The sequence below is a fragment of the Thermobia domestica genome, chromosome 16 (assembly GCF_964235325.1).
Source record: "Thermobia domestica chromosome 16, izTheDome1.hap1.1, whole genome shotgun sequence".
NCBI lineage: Eukaryota > Metazoa > Arthropoda > Insecta > Zygentoma > Lepismatidae > Thermobia > Thermobia domestica.
In genome coordinates this window covers 155,634,313-155,655,862 of record NC_137469.1, presented here as the reverse complement: position 1 = coordinate 155,655,862, position 21,550 = coordinate 155,634,313, and the positions used below count along the sequence as shown (strand labels likewise).

The 21,550-nt window shown below is 32.3% G+C and overlaps 1 protein-coding gene across 3 annotated transcripts in view; it reads left to right on the top strand.

Moving 5' to 3' along the window:
• The window catches only part of Nox (NADPH oxidase), a 613,528-nt gene that overhangs the window by 528,878 nt on the left and 63,100 nt on the right, over nucleotides 1-21,550 (top strand). For all 3 annotated transcript variants that reach the window (XM_081743205.1, XM_081743206.1, XM_081743208.1), the window contains 2 exons: nucleotides 17,180-17,390; nucleotides 20,804-21,030. In XM_081743205.1, coding sequence (XP_081599331.1) covers nucleotides 17,180-17,390; nucleotides 20,804-21,030 — 438 coding nt within the window. The remainder of the gene's footprint in view (nucleotides 1-17,179; nucleotides 17,391-20,803; nucleotides 21,031-21,550) is intronic.

Sequence of the window (21,550 nt, the reverse complement as noted above, 5' to 3'; positions counted from 1 at the left end):
AATCTCATGTTTCAATTAATTTTCGTTGTGTCTAGGTAATACAAAATTAGAGAAGATGTACCCCTTTATGATTGACCCATTTCAACTCCAAATAGTTGAGACGATTGGAAATTGTCTGACAATATTACGCCACATTCAACCAAAATCAATTTTTTAAAACGAAAGTTATCATGGAATATGTTTTAGTACCATAGGGAGGTTGAAAGTTCTTGTATTTGACTGTCTTAAGCACATACACCGTGTTTCAGTGGTCTTGTGCTAGACTTCCTAATCATGTACTATATAACGCATGTGGATGATAAATTCCGTTGAAAGGGAAAGTTGACGGGTGGCCTAAGAGTCAAATTGAATTGAAATAGGTTTCTTTCCTTTCTCCATTTCTCCCTTAATAATATAGAAATTTCTTTTCATTTACTTTTGTCCAAACATAAATATACTCTTTATCTATAATTTGGAAGGTGAATAATAGATTATGTATTTTTTTATTATTATAATTTGAAAACATCGAGTCGTAATCATGAATTGAAGAGGAAAGCAATTGTATATATTAGATATGAATTTGCACTGTCATTTGATGAATGTACAGAAATCTACAACAACTCTTCTTTTCTTCGTGTTCAGTCAGTCTTGTTATTGTGTGTTTTCGTCTACTAGAGTCAATGATTCACTTTTATTTGCATATTTTATCTCATGTCACTGTTTGTTCTAGACTACAATGGAACATATAAAACTTCCTTTTTATTTATTTTTATTTTTATTTATTTATCTTTTGAATATGATTTTGCAGGGCATTGCTTCTAGAGTAATGCCTTTTTTTCTGAATATTAAACAAAATACTGTCTCTTTAATTTTTATCCTTCATAATTTTGACCAAGCTCTATTCAGCCCAACCTGAATTTTCCTTCTATTTTTTTTAAATATCTGAAGTTTATTTGTAATCTTACTCCCTTCCTATCTGTCTTGAGCCCCATGGACTGTATTTTATGTAATCCTAGTTCGTGTATTTTTAAACTTTTGATCCACTTTTGATCACATAATCCAAGATTAGATTTCCAGTTGAAGACCAATGTCCGATAGGCTTCTCAGGCTAAAATTAAATAGTTTGTTGTGTGTGCAAGAATTTATATTCTCATATTTTGTTATGCAGACATCTGCAAATCACTTTAATAATATTGGCAAAAAACAGATTGAAAAACTAGGGTAAGTTTAACACGAAAATAATTGGAATAAACTCCTACTGCACTAGCCATATGATTTCTTTCTTCGGCGAAGTGGTATAGCTCCATACTGTCAGTTACATTGCTAGAGCCAAATTATTCAAAATTCGTAGCAGGAATAGACAATTTATTAGTTATTAACTTGTTACAAATTTTACTTATTTGTTTACTGAAACAGAACACAACAGATATTATACATGATATATTTACAATTTACTTCTAAACTTTGTAAAGCAGTTGGCATAAATATCTACATTACTCCAGTTAATTATAGGTAGTACACATTCTTTACGGTAGGGACTCATTTAATATCTACGTTCTCCTTTTATGTAATAAAGAAATTATATTTTATTATGTGCGCTTTTCTATTCGATATATTTATTTGAAAGCTCCAAAGCAGTTCATTGCAGAAGAGTTTATTATGAAGTATTTTCTATGTGAATAGCATGTCATGTAGTATTCTACGTTGCTTAAGGGTTATTGTTTCCAAATTCCTATTAAGTTAATCATAATTTTCACTTCTACAACCAAAATCGTAAACGGAATATTTTAGAAGTTTTGACTTTTTTTTTTTTTTTTTTTTTTTTTTTTTTTTAAAGAAAATTAGATTTTGTATCTGGGTTTCATAAAAAGATCACATATTCAACCTTGGAGCGGACATGTGCTTAGTGTATTTTTTGAAAAGTCCTTAAACACACTATTAATAAAATTAAAGACTAAGAGCATTACTTACGTATTTGCGCTGTAATTTAATTTCTTCGGGATAATGATTTGCTTCCCATCTTCAGTTCCTATTCAGAAGCTCATTCGAATCCAAAAGGTTTACCCTATTTCTTGCAAAGCTCTTATCTTTAGTGTATGATGTGATTCTAAATTTAACAGTGGTTTTATATATCACTAAAATTTAGTAAATGTTTCAAATAATTATGTAGAAACAAATGTAAGTTAAATTCTCACTTCTCTTCACTGGTAAAATAGAAACATGCCCAAAATTCTGTCCCAAAGCACCAATGTTGCAAATCATAATTGTGAAAAACTTTTGTTTCTGTTATTAGTAATTTGCTGTCAACTTTTGGTACAGGAGACCATAGACATTGTTTTATACTATTAATGTTCATGGATGAAATGTTAATTATCAACTCCTAATTTATTTCCTATATCTAAGTTCAGCTTTGGATTGTTCGGTGGAATGTTTGAATAGTCGTGATACTCCGAATTGTTATCTTTAGCGTCCCTAATGAGTAATTTTATCATAATTTCTGTTTCTTTCAGTCATGCTGGTATTAATTCTTACAGTGAATTTGAGATTTATATTTGCTTAATTTATTATGCTGTCAGTGTGGATTTCAAATGTAACTTCATATCATACATTTCACGTAAACTATTTATGGTAATTCCAACGAGTGGCTCAATTTTGTCTATTATGTATATTGAAAAATGGTGTTTTTATTTTTATAAATATCATGATTTTATATTTATAATAATCACATCGAGTAAGTTACTTTGATCATTCCTTAATTATTGCATTTATTTCTTATCAAAGTTTATTACAGTTACTTATTGATTTAACGCATTTATAGTACAAGCCTTTGCTAGTGCATTTTTCATTCGCAATGTGTTAAATTTATGATATTTGAATTTTTCTTAAATAACGGACATTCATTCATAGAATCTTTATTAGTAACATTGATTCTGAATATAAATAAAGTCGTCCAAGCCTTTTCGACAAAATAGAAATTTCTTATGTTAATTTCGTTTTTTCCCCTTAATTTTTCTTTTTTCCCCTCCAACTCGAGGATGTTAGGCGAAAAATAAATTACTTAGATATTAGAAATATGTAAGCAAAAGACTAAGACTCACCGCAGGAAACAAACCACTTCAGTAGGAAGTACTTTCGAAGAACGTTATCTCCATCTTCGGCCTAGTCACACATCGAAATCTCGTAGCTTATAACAGTTATACAGATTGGCATCGGGTCTTAAAGACACTAACCATAACATTGCTAATTCATGTTTGATAGAGAAAGTAAAAACAACAATTGAACGAAAAATTAAAGAAGCTTATTACATTCATAAAGAGAAACCTACACTCAATTTAGATAAAGGAGACATAAATGTGAGTTGGAGCAATCTTTTCACTACTCGTTTCCGCCATCTGGAAGGTAATAAAAAACAGTGAACAGTGACAAATGTGTTACCATTAATATCTGTTTATGTTCGACAAGAAGATTTACGCTTCATATATTTTAAATCCTTTTTATCAAATTTTACCCATCCACATTTCTCAACATGTTTTAAATCCTTTTCGAATTGTGACTAAGCTGAAGATAGAGGTAATGTTCTTCGAAAGTACTTCCTAGAATAGTTGTTTGTTTTCTGCGGTGAGTATTAGCCTTTTGCTTACATTTTCTAATATATTATTACCGCTCGCAACACAGTGATACTTAAGACATTGGTTTTGAATCCTACATTTAACAGTTTGTCCATCAAGCAGTGCATTTACGAAACCTGCTGCATGTGAGCATCATGTAATTTTCAAATCTACCGAAATCTCGACATCAATATCATTAGAAGAGTTTGTTCACTCATTGCCGCTTGAAAATAAATAAATAAATTTAAAAAAAAAAAAAAAAAGACGAAGTAATGAGAGACCAAACTAACATTAAGTCTTTCCTCCTGTTATGAAAATGATAATATAAGGTAATTATAAGATATAATTAGTAAAAAGTTGTAAGTGGAACCTGTTTTGATCGGAAGTAAGTTAAAAATCAAGATAAATTTCTATAAAAGAATTTTGAAAATGAACAAGCACATGCAGCTATTTTTACAGTAATAACGCAATATTTGAACAAATAATGTTAAATTCTTAGCTATTAAAAATAAGTGTATTATGGAACGTAAAATAAAGAGAAGCAAACAGTATTAGTTGGTCGGATTTTGCTGTTTTCAGCGTGCAAGAGCAAAGGAGAGGAAGAGGCGAGCAGTGTCATCACAAATAGCTCGAACATATCATATATATATCCAAAAAAAAAAAAAAACATTTAAATAATGATTACCACACATTTTTGTATTTAATTTTCTTGTTTCTACTGCAATTTTTCTCTTACATTCATTATCCAGCTGAAAATTCTTTACCTTCTAAAAAAGTTTGTTTTAAAATATTTTTCGAAGTTAGAAAGAACTTTTATTTTAAATCTATAAACTTTAGTTGTTTAAAATTGTTTTTTGTACTTCGGAAACCTAAAGAGTGCTTCCTAAGCTTTGGATACACTTCTGTCACTTTTCACTATTATCGTACTATAAATCTTATTTTTCGGTAACCGTTTCTGAGTTTCCCTTTCTTTCAAGTATTCTGTAAAAATTAATATTATTCTCTGTGATAGATAAAACCGTAAATACTCATCTGCTTGTTCCCAAGGTTTCCTCATATGGCATATCAAACAATTTTTTTCTGTGTGTTTTTGACTTCAAAATTTGCTAACTAATATATTAAGATAATATTCAGTTGCGTTGTATATAACTTTTGTCGGTTAAGTATTACACACGCTGATAAATGTGGATAAACGCCAAGTTACAAATAAGTTTACGCTGTGTTGGTTGATCGTTTCCATTAGTTTCTTTGTAGTCACATCGCATGAAAATAGAAGTAATTCCAGTGCTTGAGTTGGAAAGAGAATTGGAACCTTGAATGTATCAATTTGTGTAATGAACATGTAGGTTTTTTTCTTTAAATCATCCTTATTAAAAATTCTAAGATGCAACCTATAAATAAAATATATAACTTTTAAACATCATGCGTCTTGCCTTAATATTGAATAAAGTGTGTCTCGTTAATTGCAATTCTGATTGATGGTATATGGTGATGTATTCTGACTGCTGGTATTCTGATTGATGGTTGGGAACATGTGGGTAAAAGGATAAAAGGAGTCAATATATATATATATATATATATATATATATATATTTTTTACATTCTCTCGCACCCCGACGCTAGAAAAAACGGAAGTAGTTGGAAACTTTAATAAATGCATGTTTTTAATGTTTACCATTAAAGAATTAAATACAATTAGGGATAAACTTTCTTTCCTCTTTGTAGGCATTTTCGTTCATGGAATTGTCTTGTGAATCAAACATGAGTTCTTTGTTTTATTTTATTTATTTATTTACCTAGGTATTTATTATTTTTTAATTATTGCGGTTTCCTCTACAGTTTGTAGCAATTCGATGCAAGTAAAGACTGATTAGTTAACTTGCGTTACTTCTTGAAAGTGTTTCATCGTAAACAAAAACGAAGCAACTCACAATCAAGTAAAACTCATGTTTCATTCCATTCTAAGGATTACGACAGAATCATATTAAACATTATCTTCGTTTTATTAATTTTTCTTTTGCTTTTTTTCTCGATTACGCCTGTCCAACACTGAAAGTAGCTCAAGTATCGAAATAATCTGAGTCTGAATCAAGGAAGAAACAATCAAAGATTGTATATGAAATCGATTTTCTAGTTATCATGTGTTCTAATACAACTTGGTTCAAACTTGATTTTGTACCTGATAAAATTATTTGTGTGAAGAACTTCAGAATGAACAAAACCGATTTGAGTACAGAATTCTCTAGATTTAAGTCAATTCAATGTTTGTAAATCAAAGATAAACCACACTTTGAAGTGGCAAATTTGTTCTCTAGCGAGACTATGTAAGTTATAAGGTTCTTTCACGTGTAGGTACGAGAATATTCGTTTCATGATGATTTCTGTAATTTCTTTTGCACAAGACTCACCCCAAATTCTCAGCATTGAAAAGTGTTTCGTATAAAATAATTTTAAAACTGATTAAGATACTTGATGAATTCTGATTAATTTAAGTGTGTCATATTTTATATTTTATATTAATAACTTTCTTCAAAGTTCTTGTCACACTAAGCTTATTTGAGGAGGCAAATTATCTCAATCCTCAGTAGTGATTTTTTTTAAAAAAGAGAATAACTCTATTTCTAATGTGATATTAAGTTTCCAATTTTGCTATAAAAATAATGAAATATTTAAGCTATTTCTGCAATTTTCTTAATTCAACAGTCATATTCCTCATTGACAATCTTGGGTTGGGAGGGAAGAGAGTTTCATATACGTTTGAGGAAACCTAGGTCTTTTCTATAATGATCTGATGATACTACTGGCATGGTACATTACATAATTATTTTATATAATAATAGTTCAACATCTTAGATATGAACTCTTGGTAGCTTTTTTGCAACATTGTGTTAAAGAAATACTGCAAGTTTAGGTGAATGTGTGTGGTAAAAAAAAAAAAAAAAAAAAATCAAAATTGGCAGGTTACTTGCCGCAGCTGAGAAGCTCCCATGCTCCACGGTCTTCTGCTAACCTCTTCGTCTTCATGTATGATCTTTCTGTTTCTATATTATCCATTAATTGTAGTCGCCTTCGCCACCTTCCTCTCTTTCCTGCCATCATACTCTCTAGCATGTACCTCATGATACAATTTCATCTTAGACAATGTCCTAACCAGTTTCTCCTCCTCTTTTTAATAATAACTAAAAGTTTTCTTTTCTCCCCCATCATTTCTAATACCCTCTCATTCGTTTTTTGCTGGACCCAACCAATTCTCCTTCCCCCCCTTACAGTACAACACTCCACACGAAGCATTTTGTGAGTCTTTTTCTCAACTCTTTATACAAGGTCCCACAAAACAGACTTTTCTTCCTCCTAAAGGCTTCTTTCGCCATTCTTATCCATGTTTTTATTTCACTTCACAGTTCATGTCATTACTAAAAATACTACCCAGGTATCGAAGATTATTTATTTGTTCTATTTTCATCCTTCTCATTTTTATATTTGACACAGACCTCTTCGTTCCAATCACCATGGCTTTTGTCTTTCTAACATTTATTTTCATCCCACATTCTTCACAGTAATTCCTCAACTTTTCTAACACCCTTCTGACTTTCTTTTTCAATTCTGCGACAAACACTGTATCATTTGCAAATCTTATACATCTAATCATTCTATCTCCTACCGAAATATCGTCTTCATCGTGTAGGTTCTTTTTCACTATCTCTTCTAGATAAATATTAAATAATGTTGGCGAGAGACAGCATCCTTGTCTAACTCCCTTTATACAGAGTGGTAGGTAACTCCACTGGACAAACTTCGAGAGGCGATTCCTTATACGAAATGAAAGAAAAAAGTTCTAATAAACATGGGCCGAAAAATGCCTCCTTTCAGAGTTAGGATCCATTGAAAATCCGAGAAATCATTTTTCAAAATTCCCTAACTTAGAAAATATAGGACCTATCTCAAGCAGTTTAAGGAATTACACAGGAACTGGTATTCGCTATATATTAAATATCGATGTTTCAGAATTCACCGGTACCAGCGAAACGAACGCACCACTAGAACTTAAAGGAGGAATCCTATACTTCAATTTCCTTTTTAGAGTTCCTTTCACCGATAACAGAGGATGGTAAAACATGGATATTTAGATAGAACACATACTAGTTCCTGTGTAATTCCTTAAACCGCTTGGGATAGGTCCTATAATTTCTAAGTTAGGAAGTTTTGAAAAATGATTTTTCGAATTTTCAATGGATCATAACTCTGAAAGAAGGCATTTTTCGGCCCATGTTTATTAGAACTTTTTTTTTTTTTTCACTTCGTATAAGGAATCGCCTCCCAAAGTTTGTCGGTGGAGTTACCTACCACCCTATATATATATATATATATATATATATATATATATATATATATAACAGGCAAATTGAGAACCTCGGCTTATTTTTTTTAAGTCGGTTAAAAAAGTTGATTGTTTTCTCTAAACTTAATTGTTTTCATAATATCAGACAATTAAGTTACAATTTCAGTGCAAAATATAACATAACTCTATTTATTTTATTTTCATATTCATTAGCATGAAGATTAACAGCCTTGACTGTGTTCTGTTGATGACCATAAAAACAAAAGACAAAAAGATTTTCATGGTCGCTTCAAGGATCTCTTGGCTCTGTACCATCAAAGAAAGAACGCTGCTTCGCACAAATACGCTAATGGTTTGTACAAAGCAGTGAAAATGAGCAATTAGCGCACGTAATACGATTACAAATCGTGTATTGAACTGCAATTAGGAAAGGATAAAACATCACTAATTGTAATTAGTATACTCCAGTGAAACCATTATACGTATCTTTTTTCTTTCTTTTTATTTTAATCAGAGTATTGTCAATAGGATTTTATTATGGATAGGATAATAGTTCGATTTTGCCAAAGAGTCATTCAAATCATTAGTGTAATGGAAGATTAAAATTTATATTATAATCAGCATCTAAAGTTATTTCTTCTTAAGAATTTCTATTGCTAATAACTGTTTTAGCTGTCTACTCTTACCTGATTTATTTTTGTCTACAGAAAAATTAATCGGCGCGCGCACAGTTTTTTGTACAAAGCTGGAATGATCAGTGTCTTGCTAGCATTAAAGAAGATAATATGGGAACATAGTATAATTTTTAATAAAAAATTTTGAAACGTAATTTTCCTTGGTTGTTATACAAAAAATACAGTATTTATATATTCACAAAGAGAGAGAAAATACAAAAATCAATGATACTTGTGCTTGGTGATTGTGATGATGATATAGCAGACATTAATGAGTGTACAACATCTTTTTTAGTTGAAATACAATTAAATATTATACAGTGTTTTGTTTTATTATGTTTCCTTGGCTATTTATATATCTAGTGATACCAATTTTCAAGATATTCTTTTCTGTTTAGATTTTGGTTTATTTAATTTATCTTGAACATTTTTCAAGTAGTGACACTTAGTCTTTAAAGACCTAATGGTGTACTTCAATCTAAAAGTTTGATTAGCATATATATATTAAATGGAGTTACTGTTCCTAATTCTATTCAAAAGTTTCACAAATATTGCACTTTGTGTTTTGTATGTTTTCTATAGCAAGATCAAAAGCTATCGACGCTCCACTAAAAGTTGTACGTAAATATTAAAATAAATAAATAAATAAATAATGTTTTAGAAAAACTTCAAGAATTACCGTTTTTCTCTAAAAACAAGATTTTTTTAGAATTTTTTTTTAAAAATTCTGTAAAAGCAAACAAAAAAAATTTTTTTTTCTCCGTACAAAGAAATACACCAAATTTATTTACACATACGAACAACTTAAACTAATTCATAATGATCATAAGCTCTTAATAGAATTAAGAGAAAAACAAATACTATCAAGATAAATAAAATTATGCTTAGAATATGCTGAGATTAGCTGCTAATGTAGATTTAGAAAATAAAATGCAATAAAATTCGAACTTACGCCCTCCTCCATATTTCGTATAATGAAATTAATGAAAAAGGATTGTTTAAAAAGTGTTTTTACTTCAGTTATATTAACAATTAGGAGTTATTAAAATTAGAATAAAACAATATTGCGAAACACAAGCACATTATTATTTCTACATACTTATATTTTTTTGACGTTTCAAAAATTATGTGCAGTGAAGAAAACAAGAATTTGTTTTAATATCAAAGTACATTTTTTAAGTTTCCAAAAAATCAAATGAAAACACAATAATTCATTATTATCTCCAGATTTTTCTTTTTTTTAAAGAAATTTATATACTGAAATATAAAGATGATATGAGAAACTTATCGTTCTGGAAGCTAGCAAGAAATTGACAACAAATAACAAACGGATTCATGTTACACCGTTAAAAAAGGAAAATAAGGTAACAGGATACTTTTTTTTTTTTCGTGCCATTGCTTGCTGGTCAACATATATTAATAAATGTTTCCAAATACACAACAGGATCACTTATGGTGTTTCGCTACTAAGAGGAACGAGACAATATGAATCTTTTGAATATTTCGTGTTAATTACAACCTTATCTAGATCTACCGTCACAGGTAGAGGGAGAAAAAGAATAAAGAATGTGGCATATTGTTTTGTAGCTAATGACTGGACCGAAGTAACAAAATTGAAAACGTAGTGTGCGAATGACAAACCAATATTCATATTTATTACAAACGATGTTCTTATATTGTATAAATATTTGTTTTTACTTATCTTATTTTTGCTTATTTAAAAGAAGTCCTAATCCTAACTGACTGATCAACGCCCAGACTAAACCGTTTAAGATAAAAACTGCAAATGTTGACAATGCATAAAATTTGTAACATAAGATGCCATTAAGGAATTTGGAAATTCGATGGAAGGGGAAAATGAGAGTAACAACTACTTTTGCAAAATGTCCGTATCTATGAATTTCTGAAGTGTAGAGACAAAATTCGGTATATGGACTCTTCATTTAAAATAATTATACATGTGTTTCACCGATTTTGATACTTTCCTTAAAAGGGAAGTAAAAACGTGAGAAGAAAGAAGAATGAGGTTATAATTATTATAACAGGATGATTATATCTTGAAATCATTTAAGGTTAAATACACAACATTTGGTATTTAAAATTCTCATTTAAATGACTAAAGGCGCATTTTGACATTTGAAACTATTTCTCTTATAAAGGAAGGCGGCCGCGGAGGCTCAGTGGTAGAGTGTTCATCTCGATCGCGTGGGGTCCCTGGTTCGATTCCTGCTCGTGTCAAGTGGACTTTGTGGTGGACAAACACCGTGTGCGTGGGTTTTCTTCGGATTCTACCCTTCCCTCCCACTTTATTCATTCCACCATTTCATTCATTTCTCATCACCACCGTCTCCTTTAGGCTAGCCGTAATAACTGTGGAATGTAAAACTTGAAAATTTCATTTCATTTCATTTCCCATAAGGGAAGAAAAAGACGGAAAGAAAAAGGGTGGATGTTGCAATAGTTAAAATTGGATGACCATATCTCGAACCTTAAGGTTAGAGACATGAAAATTTCTTTTACGCTTTTAATATAAAATAATTAGAGACGTGTTCAGCGCTTTTTGATGTTTCCCTTAGAAAGGAAGAAAAAGCGGTAAGAATAAATGGCGGGGATTGCAATTATAATAATAAGATGGTCATATCTAGAAATCCCTTAAGACTAGAGACATGTTAATTAAAGAAGTATTTCAGCATTTTATATTTCACTTAGAAGGAAAAAAAAGGTCGGGGTTGCAGTTGTTATAAAATATGACCATATCTCGAATCCGTTAAGATTAGAAATATGTTAGGAATATGAGAAGTGCGAGGATGTAGGCTGAGCAAATGCTGGTGTCTGGAGATGAGGTCCCCAGTTAGTCGAAGTCTAATATATTATTTTACTGGAGTGCTAGCCGTGGAAGTGACGACAAAGAAACCATGTGCGCTTCCACATTTTATAGCATATGGAAATGAAGAACCTTAATGGGCTCTCGAAATGAAAGGTAACTAGGTAACTAGCAAAAATACGGGATTTCAGTAGTACTCTGTTTTTGTTGTTTCAAGCTCTAAGCAGTTCATAAATAATACATCTGCTAGTAAGTTTATAGCATTGGCCCAAGAAATTCTTTTGCTACGTGTTCGTATTTTTCACTGAAATGCAAATGGAAAATATGATTTGATTTGGTTTTGGCACCATTTGGTTACACTATGTAGCACTTGTGTGGAATTACGTTTTTGTTATAATAATATATATTCAATTTGTGGGGTGTGTAATGTAATGTAATAGGGAAACAGGAAACCAATTCCCTGTTTCTTGACAACATCATATATCCACCACCTAATAAAAAGTTCAATGTGGACACATTGAAAACCAAACCACTTTAACGCAATGTGACAATCCCAACAAGTATATGAGTTATTTTATCTTTTATACTAATTTGGGCGTTTCTTTATCGTTGTTGCGTAGCCCTAGTCAGTGGCGGCGATTGGACGTTAAAAGTGCGGGGGGGGGGGGGGGGCAAGACATGATCTGAATATTTGTATATCAATGTTAGTTTCCCTGGTTCATGCTAACACTTTGTTTGACGGAGGATTGTATTACTAATAGGATACTATCTTTTTCAGTTAAAATACCTTAATTATATCGTATTTCATATTTTATTAAGTAAATTGAAAAGAGCAACACAAATAGGTACTATCCCTTTGTACTCTTAAATAACGAATCTGTAAAAAGAGATTTGACCCCTGGCTCATGAACATTTTAAAATTCTGTCTGGAAAACTGTGATCAGATTATTTAATAACAAATTTACTAAACAAATAAATAGAAAGGATAACATTAATCATAGTAATGAATAATGAGGCTTGTTTTGCAACAGTTGAATTGAAATTGTGGATTAATGAATATCTTACATTTTTAATTCCACACATGCTAATAAATGTGTTATTACCCTTAGAAAATGAAAGACATTAAATATTACAAGCATATGCTACGACATTTAAAGAAATATTTGCTTTTGCAGCTTCCCGAAACTTGTTCGTTGCCATTAGATGCAGTTTTCACTTTCTTGGAATACATCAAAAGTCAACAATACTTAGAATCACTCCATACTCTAATTATACAAAATAATCCTAAAACCTAGAATTATGTTGAATTCACTAAATTTAATTGTATATACACTCGTACATTCCTAAACACACCACTCCACTTGTATATTACACTGAAAACCAATGGAAAAGTAGAAGTTGTTTCTTATTACTCTCTTTTTAATCAATATTCCTAACTATTAGAAAGAAGAAAAGACATTTTAGGAAATGTCAATTTTTGTACAATTAAAGAATAAATTGTGAAAGACTTTTCCTTTTTTGCGAAATATCATCTCAATTAGTTTCAAAGCGGGTGATTAACATATCGAACCCTTGTAAGAAGAAGTGAAAGTCGTTGGAATTATTGCGCTTCGATAGGTTATTTTTCGGCCATTTTCTGTGGCAATTAAAATGTAATTCTTGCAGCTTTCTTAACTCCACAGGAAGACAAAAATACGTAGTCACGCACCGGTAGGGGTCATAATTTTTTCTATGGATCAATAATACATACAATAACTTTAAATTTCGAAATTAATCTATATACATTAATGTGTCACTTCAAGAAAGTGGGGGGGGGTAACTGCCCCCCTTTGCCCCCCTTGTCGCCGCCCATGGCCCTGGTAACAGAAGATTAATATCCCGATGTTACTAATTTTACCCTAGTAGTTCTATCACTGTGTTTGCATATTTTCTATCTTATACTAGCAGCGTTCACCCCGCTTCGCTGCGGTCACCCCGGAACGCAATAAACTTTGTTACTTAGATAATTTTTACTTTTTCGCTTTCAAGTGATATGATAAAAACCATAGAAGATTGCAGTAAATGTTAACATTATATCGCCTGTCATTTATGTTAACCCGCCCCGCTTCGCTGCGGTCACCCCCGAACGCAATAAACTTTGTTACTTAGATAATTTTTACTTTTTCGCTTTCAAGTGATATGATAAAAACCATTATAACGCCTGTCATTTATGTTAACCCGCCGAGTGATACGGTCATGCGGGTTGCATATACATACGTTTATTTTTATACCTATGATGAACTAACAAAGGATTTGTACGTAATGGACACCTGAATGGTCAATTATCTCAAGACACTGGTAATTGAAAATTAAAGTGATATGATAAAAACCATCTAGGGTCCAAATCCTAATAACCCCCCAAAAATAAAAGAAATTGGTTCAGCCGTATTAGCGTGATGAGCGGACAAAGGATTTGTACGTTCTCTTTTATATATATAGATTTTCTTTCATGGCAGACTTGTTACTGAATTTTAGACATTGACAAGTGAGTCAATCCATTTCAAGTGATCAAGCATGTGCCGCTCGACCCAAAAAATCTAATTTTTCATCCTATATCAAGGTACTTCAAAATCACGATTAATTACTTTTTACAACATCCTATGACGACACAGGGGCTGGCACCATTTTGCGTTTTTTCGATTTTAGGCGTTTACGTTGTTTTGAATATCTCAGCATGCATTTGTCCTAACAAATTGAAAATTGCTGGACGTCTCCAACTCGTGCAGAGATAAAACTTTGATCTCTTAACATTTTTGTCTAAAACCATTTGAAGGGGGTGAAATCAGTGTCTGCAGTGGCAACTTTTTGGACACTGAAAACATGTTTGGCAAGAGGAAACAACTGACGTAGAGATCTGAATTTGTATGTGCGTATAGCCCGGGAATATAAGTTAATACACAAAAATTTACAAACCTGTAGCTGCTCCCAAAGGTCTGAAAAAAACCGTAAAGTTGGAGAATTATCGCACTTTAGCATATTTCACTGTCCAATATCTCCAATTGGCCTGGATACAAAAATCTGAAATTTTGGGAATAGTTAGTCCTTTAGTATACCATAACACACAACAAAGCGCGTTTTGTGTTTTTGAGCAGAAGGGGTTCAAAGTACTAAGTAATGACGTCATACTCTAGGAGTTGTTTTGTTCATTAAATCTACTGGAAATTTATCCGTGTTTACAGCGAGTAAGTGTTCACTGATTTGAGAATGTAGATCTAAAGAAAGGACAACAGTCTCCTGCATGAGTTGACAGTTAAAACAAGAATAAACATGAATGAGTATCATTGATATAGCAATCAGCAAGAGGAAAGAATACTTATGGACTTTTTTTTTTTGCCAAGGGTGCATTTTGACTTTCCTCGCCTTCTGCTGATAGTGGCATTCTTCACCAGTGCTGCTGTGGGTCTGATAAAGTAGTGCTACAACTAGAGGAAAGAAACGAGCTTGAGAGCCTTGACTGGACTAACCATTCATCTTATTTTATTTTACTTCACAACAACAAATTTCCAGTAGATTTTATGAGCAAAACGCCTCCTAGAGTATGACGTCATTACTTAATACATTGACTCCCTTCTGTTCAAAAACACAAAACGCACTTTGTTGTGTGTTATTGTCAGGGCCGTGCCGTGGAAAATCAGCGCCCGGGGCGAGAGTATACGACGGCGCCCCCATACATATATTCCAAGCAATTTGTCCTATCTTTTTCTTTTTTTCTCCCGAATTTTTCGCCCCCTTACTTCGGCGCCCGGGGCCGTCGCCCCGCTCGCTCCCTCCCCCCCACGGCACGGCCCTGATTATGGTATACTAAAGGACTAACTACTTCCAAAATATCATTTTTTTTATCCAGACCCATTGGAGATTTTGGACAGTGAAATATGCTAAATTGGCATAATTCCCCAACTTTACGATTTTTTTCAGGCCCTTGGGAGCAGCTACAGACCTGTAAATTTTTGTATATTAACTTATGACCTCGGACTACATGCGCTCACAAATTCAGACCTCTAAGTATGTTGTTTCCTCTTCTCAAACATGTTTTCAATGTCCGAAAAAGATTTTATGAGTAAAACACCTCCTAGAATATGACGCCATTACTTAATACTTTGACTCCCTTGTGCTCGAAAACACAAAACGCGCTTTCTTATGTGTTATGGTATGCTAAAAGACTAACTACTTCAAAATATCAGATTCTTTTATCCAGGCACATTGGAGACATTGAACAGTGAAATATGCTAAATTGGCATAATTCTCCAACTTTACGATTTTTTTTTCAGACCTTTGGGAGCAGCTACAGGTCTGTAAATTTTTGTATATTAATTTATGACCCTGGACTATATGCACACATAAATTCAGACCTCTACGTCAGTTGTTTCCTCTTGCCAAACATGTTTTCAATGTCCAAAATGTTGCTACTGCAGACCCTGATTTCACCCCCTTCAAATGCTTTTAGACAAAAATGTTAAGAGATCAAAGTTTTAGCTCTGCAAGAGTTGGAGACGTCCAGCAATTTTCAATTTGTTAGGACAAATGCATGCTGAGATATTCAAAACAACTTAAACATCTAAAATCGAAAAAAAACGCGAAATGACGGCTGCCGTTGCGTCGCCATGGAATGTTGTAAAAAATAATTAATTGTGGTTTTGAAGTACCCTGATATAGGGAAAACATTCATGAAAAAATTAGATTATTTTGAAAAGGTCGAGCGGCAATTTTTCTTTTTTCTCGATCACTTTGCATGGATTAACCCAAATGCAAAAGGAGCTTTGCAGTATAACACACCCACTCCAATCTCTTATTCTTACTCGTTCATATTCATTTCCCATATTGTAAGTGGCGGAAAACTTATGGGACATTCTTCTATAGCGTTTTTAATGGATTTATGATATTTCAACAGAGTGAAAAATATTGACGGAGGAATATAGGATTGGATTAGTACTTTACAGGAGAGAATTTCAGTTATTGTAGCAGTACTAGATATAAACAATACAAATCTATAAATCACAAAATGCATTTAGTGCTCAGGTGAGCAATTGATATACAATATTAATTATAAATATGTTCATATTCGGTTCAAAATCTCTTGTCGTCGCGAATTCTGTCGAAGAATTTGAAGCTTAAAATATATAAAATGATAATCATGCCTGTTCTGTATGGTTGCGAAACACGGTCGCTTACTCTGAGAGAAGAACATAGACTGAAAGTATTTGAGAACAAGATCCTGAGACGAATATTCAGACCCAAGAGGAACGGGAATGGGGAATGACGGAAACTTTATAACGAGGAACTACATAATTTATACGGTTTACCCAACACTGTTAAGGTCGTCAAGTCTAGGAGGCTTAGGTGGGCCTGTCATGTAGCTAGAATGGAAGAAAGTAGAAACGCTTTCAAAGTCTTGACTGGAAGACCAATCGGAAAACGACATTAGGAAGACCTAGGCGCAGATGGGAGGACAATATTAAGATGGATCTCGCAGAGATTGGAATCCGAAGTAGAAACTGGATGCAGTTAGCTAAGGATAGAAGTCAGTGGAGAACTTTTGTGAACGCGGCATTGAACCTCCGGGTTCCATAGGCCATAGAGTTGGTTAGTTAGGTTCTTCAACAGTTTGTAAATTGAAAATATTACAATATTTTTTTATATACTAAAATGATATCTGCACCTTTTCTTACTTTCTTCTGAATAAATAATTCTAATATGTGTGATCATTAATGCTTTTCAGGAGACGGCCTGATTCAGCATCGGGAGCTGCAGCATGTAATGCGAGCATGTATGGAGGAAAATGGTATGAAATTCAGTGATGACCAAATAGAAAATTTAACAATGGCGTTGTTCGAGGATGCAGATAGCGACAACAGAGGAGCAATTACATATGAAGCTTTGAAGAATCAACTAGAAAAACATGGTGGTTTATTAGAAAACCTCTCCATTAGGTAAGAATAGGCTTATATGAGTAATTGCTATCTATTATTTATACGTATTTCATAACAATCGAGTTCAATTCAGAAGTAATATTTGAATAGAGCAAAATGAGAATTAATATATTAAAGACATAAGAACGCAAGAAGTTGCTATATTTTTAATATAAGCACAGAATTTAACAATAATAAAACACGTTCAGCACTGAAATTGAGAATCTTCCAGTAATATCTGCCATATTCAGATATATATATATATATATATATATATATATATATATACACGTATATATACAAATTGTAACTTGCAACATATATATTTCTAAAAAATTATAAATAACGCGAAAATGTACACTAACAATGTAGTTTTTAAAGTGCAACATATTAACTAGAGATCAGCTAGATAGTAAATATAACAAGGGAGCTTAAAAATACAAAACACTTATATATTCGTTGTAATCTCAAATAATAATAATAGTGTTATTTTAAAGATCGTAAGCAGATTATCTAATACTCTAAATCGTAGGGAACTTTCCGTCGACTCTTGATTGACTTTTTTGCAAGAACGTCATGTGGGTGGAGCAAGTGAGACAGTGTCCAGTTCCCGCGCTCGAGGGACCAGCATCATAGAAAAGTAGTTAAACCTTCAGAAAAAGTAATAAATTTACTCTTTTTAGTTCATTCTTGAGGTTCAAAATATTTAGAGACGATTAACCATCAATTTGTAACATATTTTTACGACTCTATGCTATTAATGTGGAGAAGTACACGTTATCACTGATATGAAAAAATTGACGTTGGAACAAAATACATATGGAATTCTTACCTACATCATTGGCCCTGCAATTTGTTTTAGTTCCAAGTCTCGCAAGCCTACGTTTTTGGATTGAACGTTTTGGTATGAGAGATATTCTTTTGTATTGCCTTTAATTCCTAGAATCTTAGTTTCCTAGAATCTAAATATGTGACTTGGTAAATTGATTGAAAACTTCAGGGTAAAATATCTTATAGAATATTATTATTGTCAAACTTAAAAGGATAAAAAAGATTACTAGTGCCATGAATCTAGTAAAAATTCATAATGATTTATTTCTGTTTTAACTTTAACTATTATTCCTAAGTATTTGTAGTGGAGTCATTCGTGTTATGTTTTGCTTTTGTTAATTCACAAACGCTATATGGAATTAGATGCCAAGCCATGTGTTATAAAAGGGTACTGTTTTGTATTTAGTTATTTATCGTGTTATTACATTTGTTTCAATGTTTCAAAATTCAACTAATTTAGTTAAAGATTAATTCTTTGTAATTTCTATCTAACGTCTAGAAATGTTTAAGTCATAATAAAGTATCACCTTGTTTTGGCTTGTACTGAGACATACATGGCTTAATCGTTGAGATAAGCATATGACTACTGGTACGATCAACCAGAGATCTAATAAAAGCATCCCTTCCATTGCTGGGTGGGATTCTAGTTGTAAGGTCGGTCTCATATATTTTGTTGGAGCGAAGTTTCTTTTTACTCGACTCAGGCATTCGTTTATGCGGATACTCCTCCGAGATGCCTAAACCGTTCTTAAGGGGGCAGACTACTTAAAATTTTTCAAAAACTAATAATTTTTCTTTTGCCCGTTTTTCGTAAGTAAAAAGAGATATTGAAATGTAACTTACCACTATAATAGGTAATGTTATTCTACAGCCGAAAATACGAATCGGAAGAATTTTCAGTGTTGCCATCCATAGAAATTACAGTGTAACCAGAATTTGAATTACCCAAAAATCTAGGTTAAGACAGCAACTAGAAAAAATGAACTCAACGGTAGTTGATGACTTATCATGTTGTCTTGGTTCCTTGTTAGCTACTTTTTAAATAATATTTGTATTTATTTTGTAATAACTTACGTAAGTTATTACAAAATAAATGAGTTATTACAAAATAAATACAAATATTATTTAAAAAGTAGTTAACAAGGAACAAAGACAGCATAATAACTCATCAATTACCGTTGAGTTCATTTTTCTAGTTGCTGCCTTAATCTAGATTTTTGGGTAATTCAAATTGTAGACACACTATAATTTCTATGGATGACAACATTGAAAATTCTTCCGATTCGTATTTTCGGCTGTAGAATAACATTACCTATTATAAGGGTAAGTTACATTTCAATATCTCTTTTTACTTACGAAAAACGGGCAAAAGAAAAATGGTTAGCTTTTGAAAAATATTTAGTAGTCTGTCCCCATAACCAAATTTGACATGATGATTCGAGAGCGTGCGCTGGGTGTCGTAAGGGGTGGCATGTCCCGATCGGATATACCATTGAGGAATAATTTGCCGAAAAATGAGATGCCCATATACTTAACATTGGAAAAGCATTTGGCACGTGAATTCTTATTGTAAACAATAGAAAATAGAATTTTCAGCATTAGAAATAGAGCGAAGCCCTTTTCATTTTGTTCTGCAAACACAATACAATTTATGCTTTTTGCTGATTTGCCAAATTCAACTATCTGCATGTTGAATTCGTTCACGAAAACAATTGATGCAATAAAAATTTCTATAAATAATTATAATCAATAAAAGTCAATCACTTCGCTCCAAATTTGCAATTAACTCATACCTAGTATTCATATTTTAAATTTACAACCTTCAAATCTTCAAAGGTGGTAGCGTTCATTCCTGTTCAGGTAATCCTTATACGATTCCAAGTAATGTGAGTTTGCAATTAACTTTATTCTATCCGTGAGTTTTCTTCGGGTGTTTTCTCGATTCTTTTTCTTTTCCTTTTGTCTGCAGAGCATACCCAAACAATTTTCGAGATCCTCCGTGGCTAAGCGGTTAGCGTACGCGCCTTTGACGTGGGAGACCCGGGTTCGATTCCCGGCAGGAGCTCATGTGGTTCTGATTCCACGTTAATCAGTAGGTCCACGTCTCATATAGCCTCGATGCTGAACGGGACGTTAAACTCAAAATCACCTCACTTCCAAACAAGTTTCATTTTATTTTTAAGCCTTGAAACAAAGTTAAATTTTACGGCATTACAAAACCAATTCAACCAAAATTCAAACAAACCAATTCAGTACGGCATTACGAGGCATTACAAAACCAATTCAAACAAAAGTCAATGGAACCAGATGTTTTAAAGTGTGGCATCTAATAAAAAATAAGTCGTATTTTAGTACTGAGTTAGGCAAACATATAAGAACCAATCGATTCGGCTATGAACCTTTTCATTTTAATCAACATTGTACATTTTAAATTAAAATATTCTTTCTTTGATATTTGTGTGAATCTATTCTTACTGTTTTTATTGGCATTATATGCTAAAATAAATATTTATAGGGTAATGAGGATTACATATATATATATATATATAATAACATTAATGTCACATTTGTATTCTCTGACGATTTGTTTTGTAAATTTACAGTATAGATAGATGGTTGGTACCACCGAAGCCTAAATCCCAACCGAAGTCTTTGTTGGGAAAATTAACTGCGTTGAGACCATACCAACTTTCAAGACCTTACATGAAGAACAATTACGTCTACCTCATATTCGTAGCAGTATTCTTGGTTATTAATTTAGGACTCTTCATCTCCAGAGCGTTCCAGTACCGGAAGTCGAATGGTTATGTGATTGTTGCAAGAGCCTGTGGTAATTATTTATTTTCTCAGAAATACTAGTTAATTACAAACTTTTCATACAATTTATTATGGTATTTTCAATGAACTAATGTTTTACCAGTATTTTAGTTAATGAATTTTTATCTGATTTTGATTTAAAGTTGCAATAAGTAACAGTTGTGTGTAGTTTGGTTTTACAAGCACAAGACGATTATTTTCTGAGCGTAGATTGACCGAAGTTTTACATTATTCGGGGCATGTCTTGAAATGTGATCATGCTACTTCTTTCGTTATTTGCCTGCCGATAAAGAATCGGGTATGGTGACTCCTGAAATATGAGCAAGACTAGTGTAATGATTATGTAATATATATATATTTAAATTTTACTTTGATTTTATGTAGTAGTCTTTAGTTTATTAAAGTAGTATAAAAATCTTATCATAGAAATCGACAATATAATTCAAAATGCATACTTTTTAGCCAAATAACTTTACTTAACCCTCCAATCCGAGTTTTCAGTTATCCTTGATTGCATCGGTTCACATTGCTTT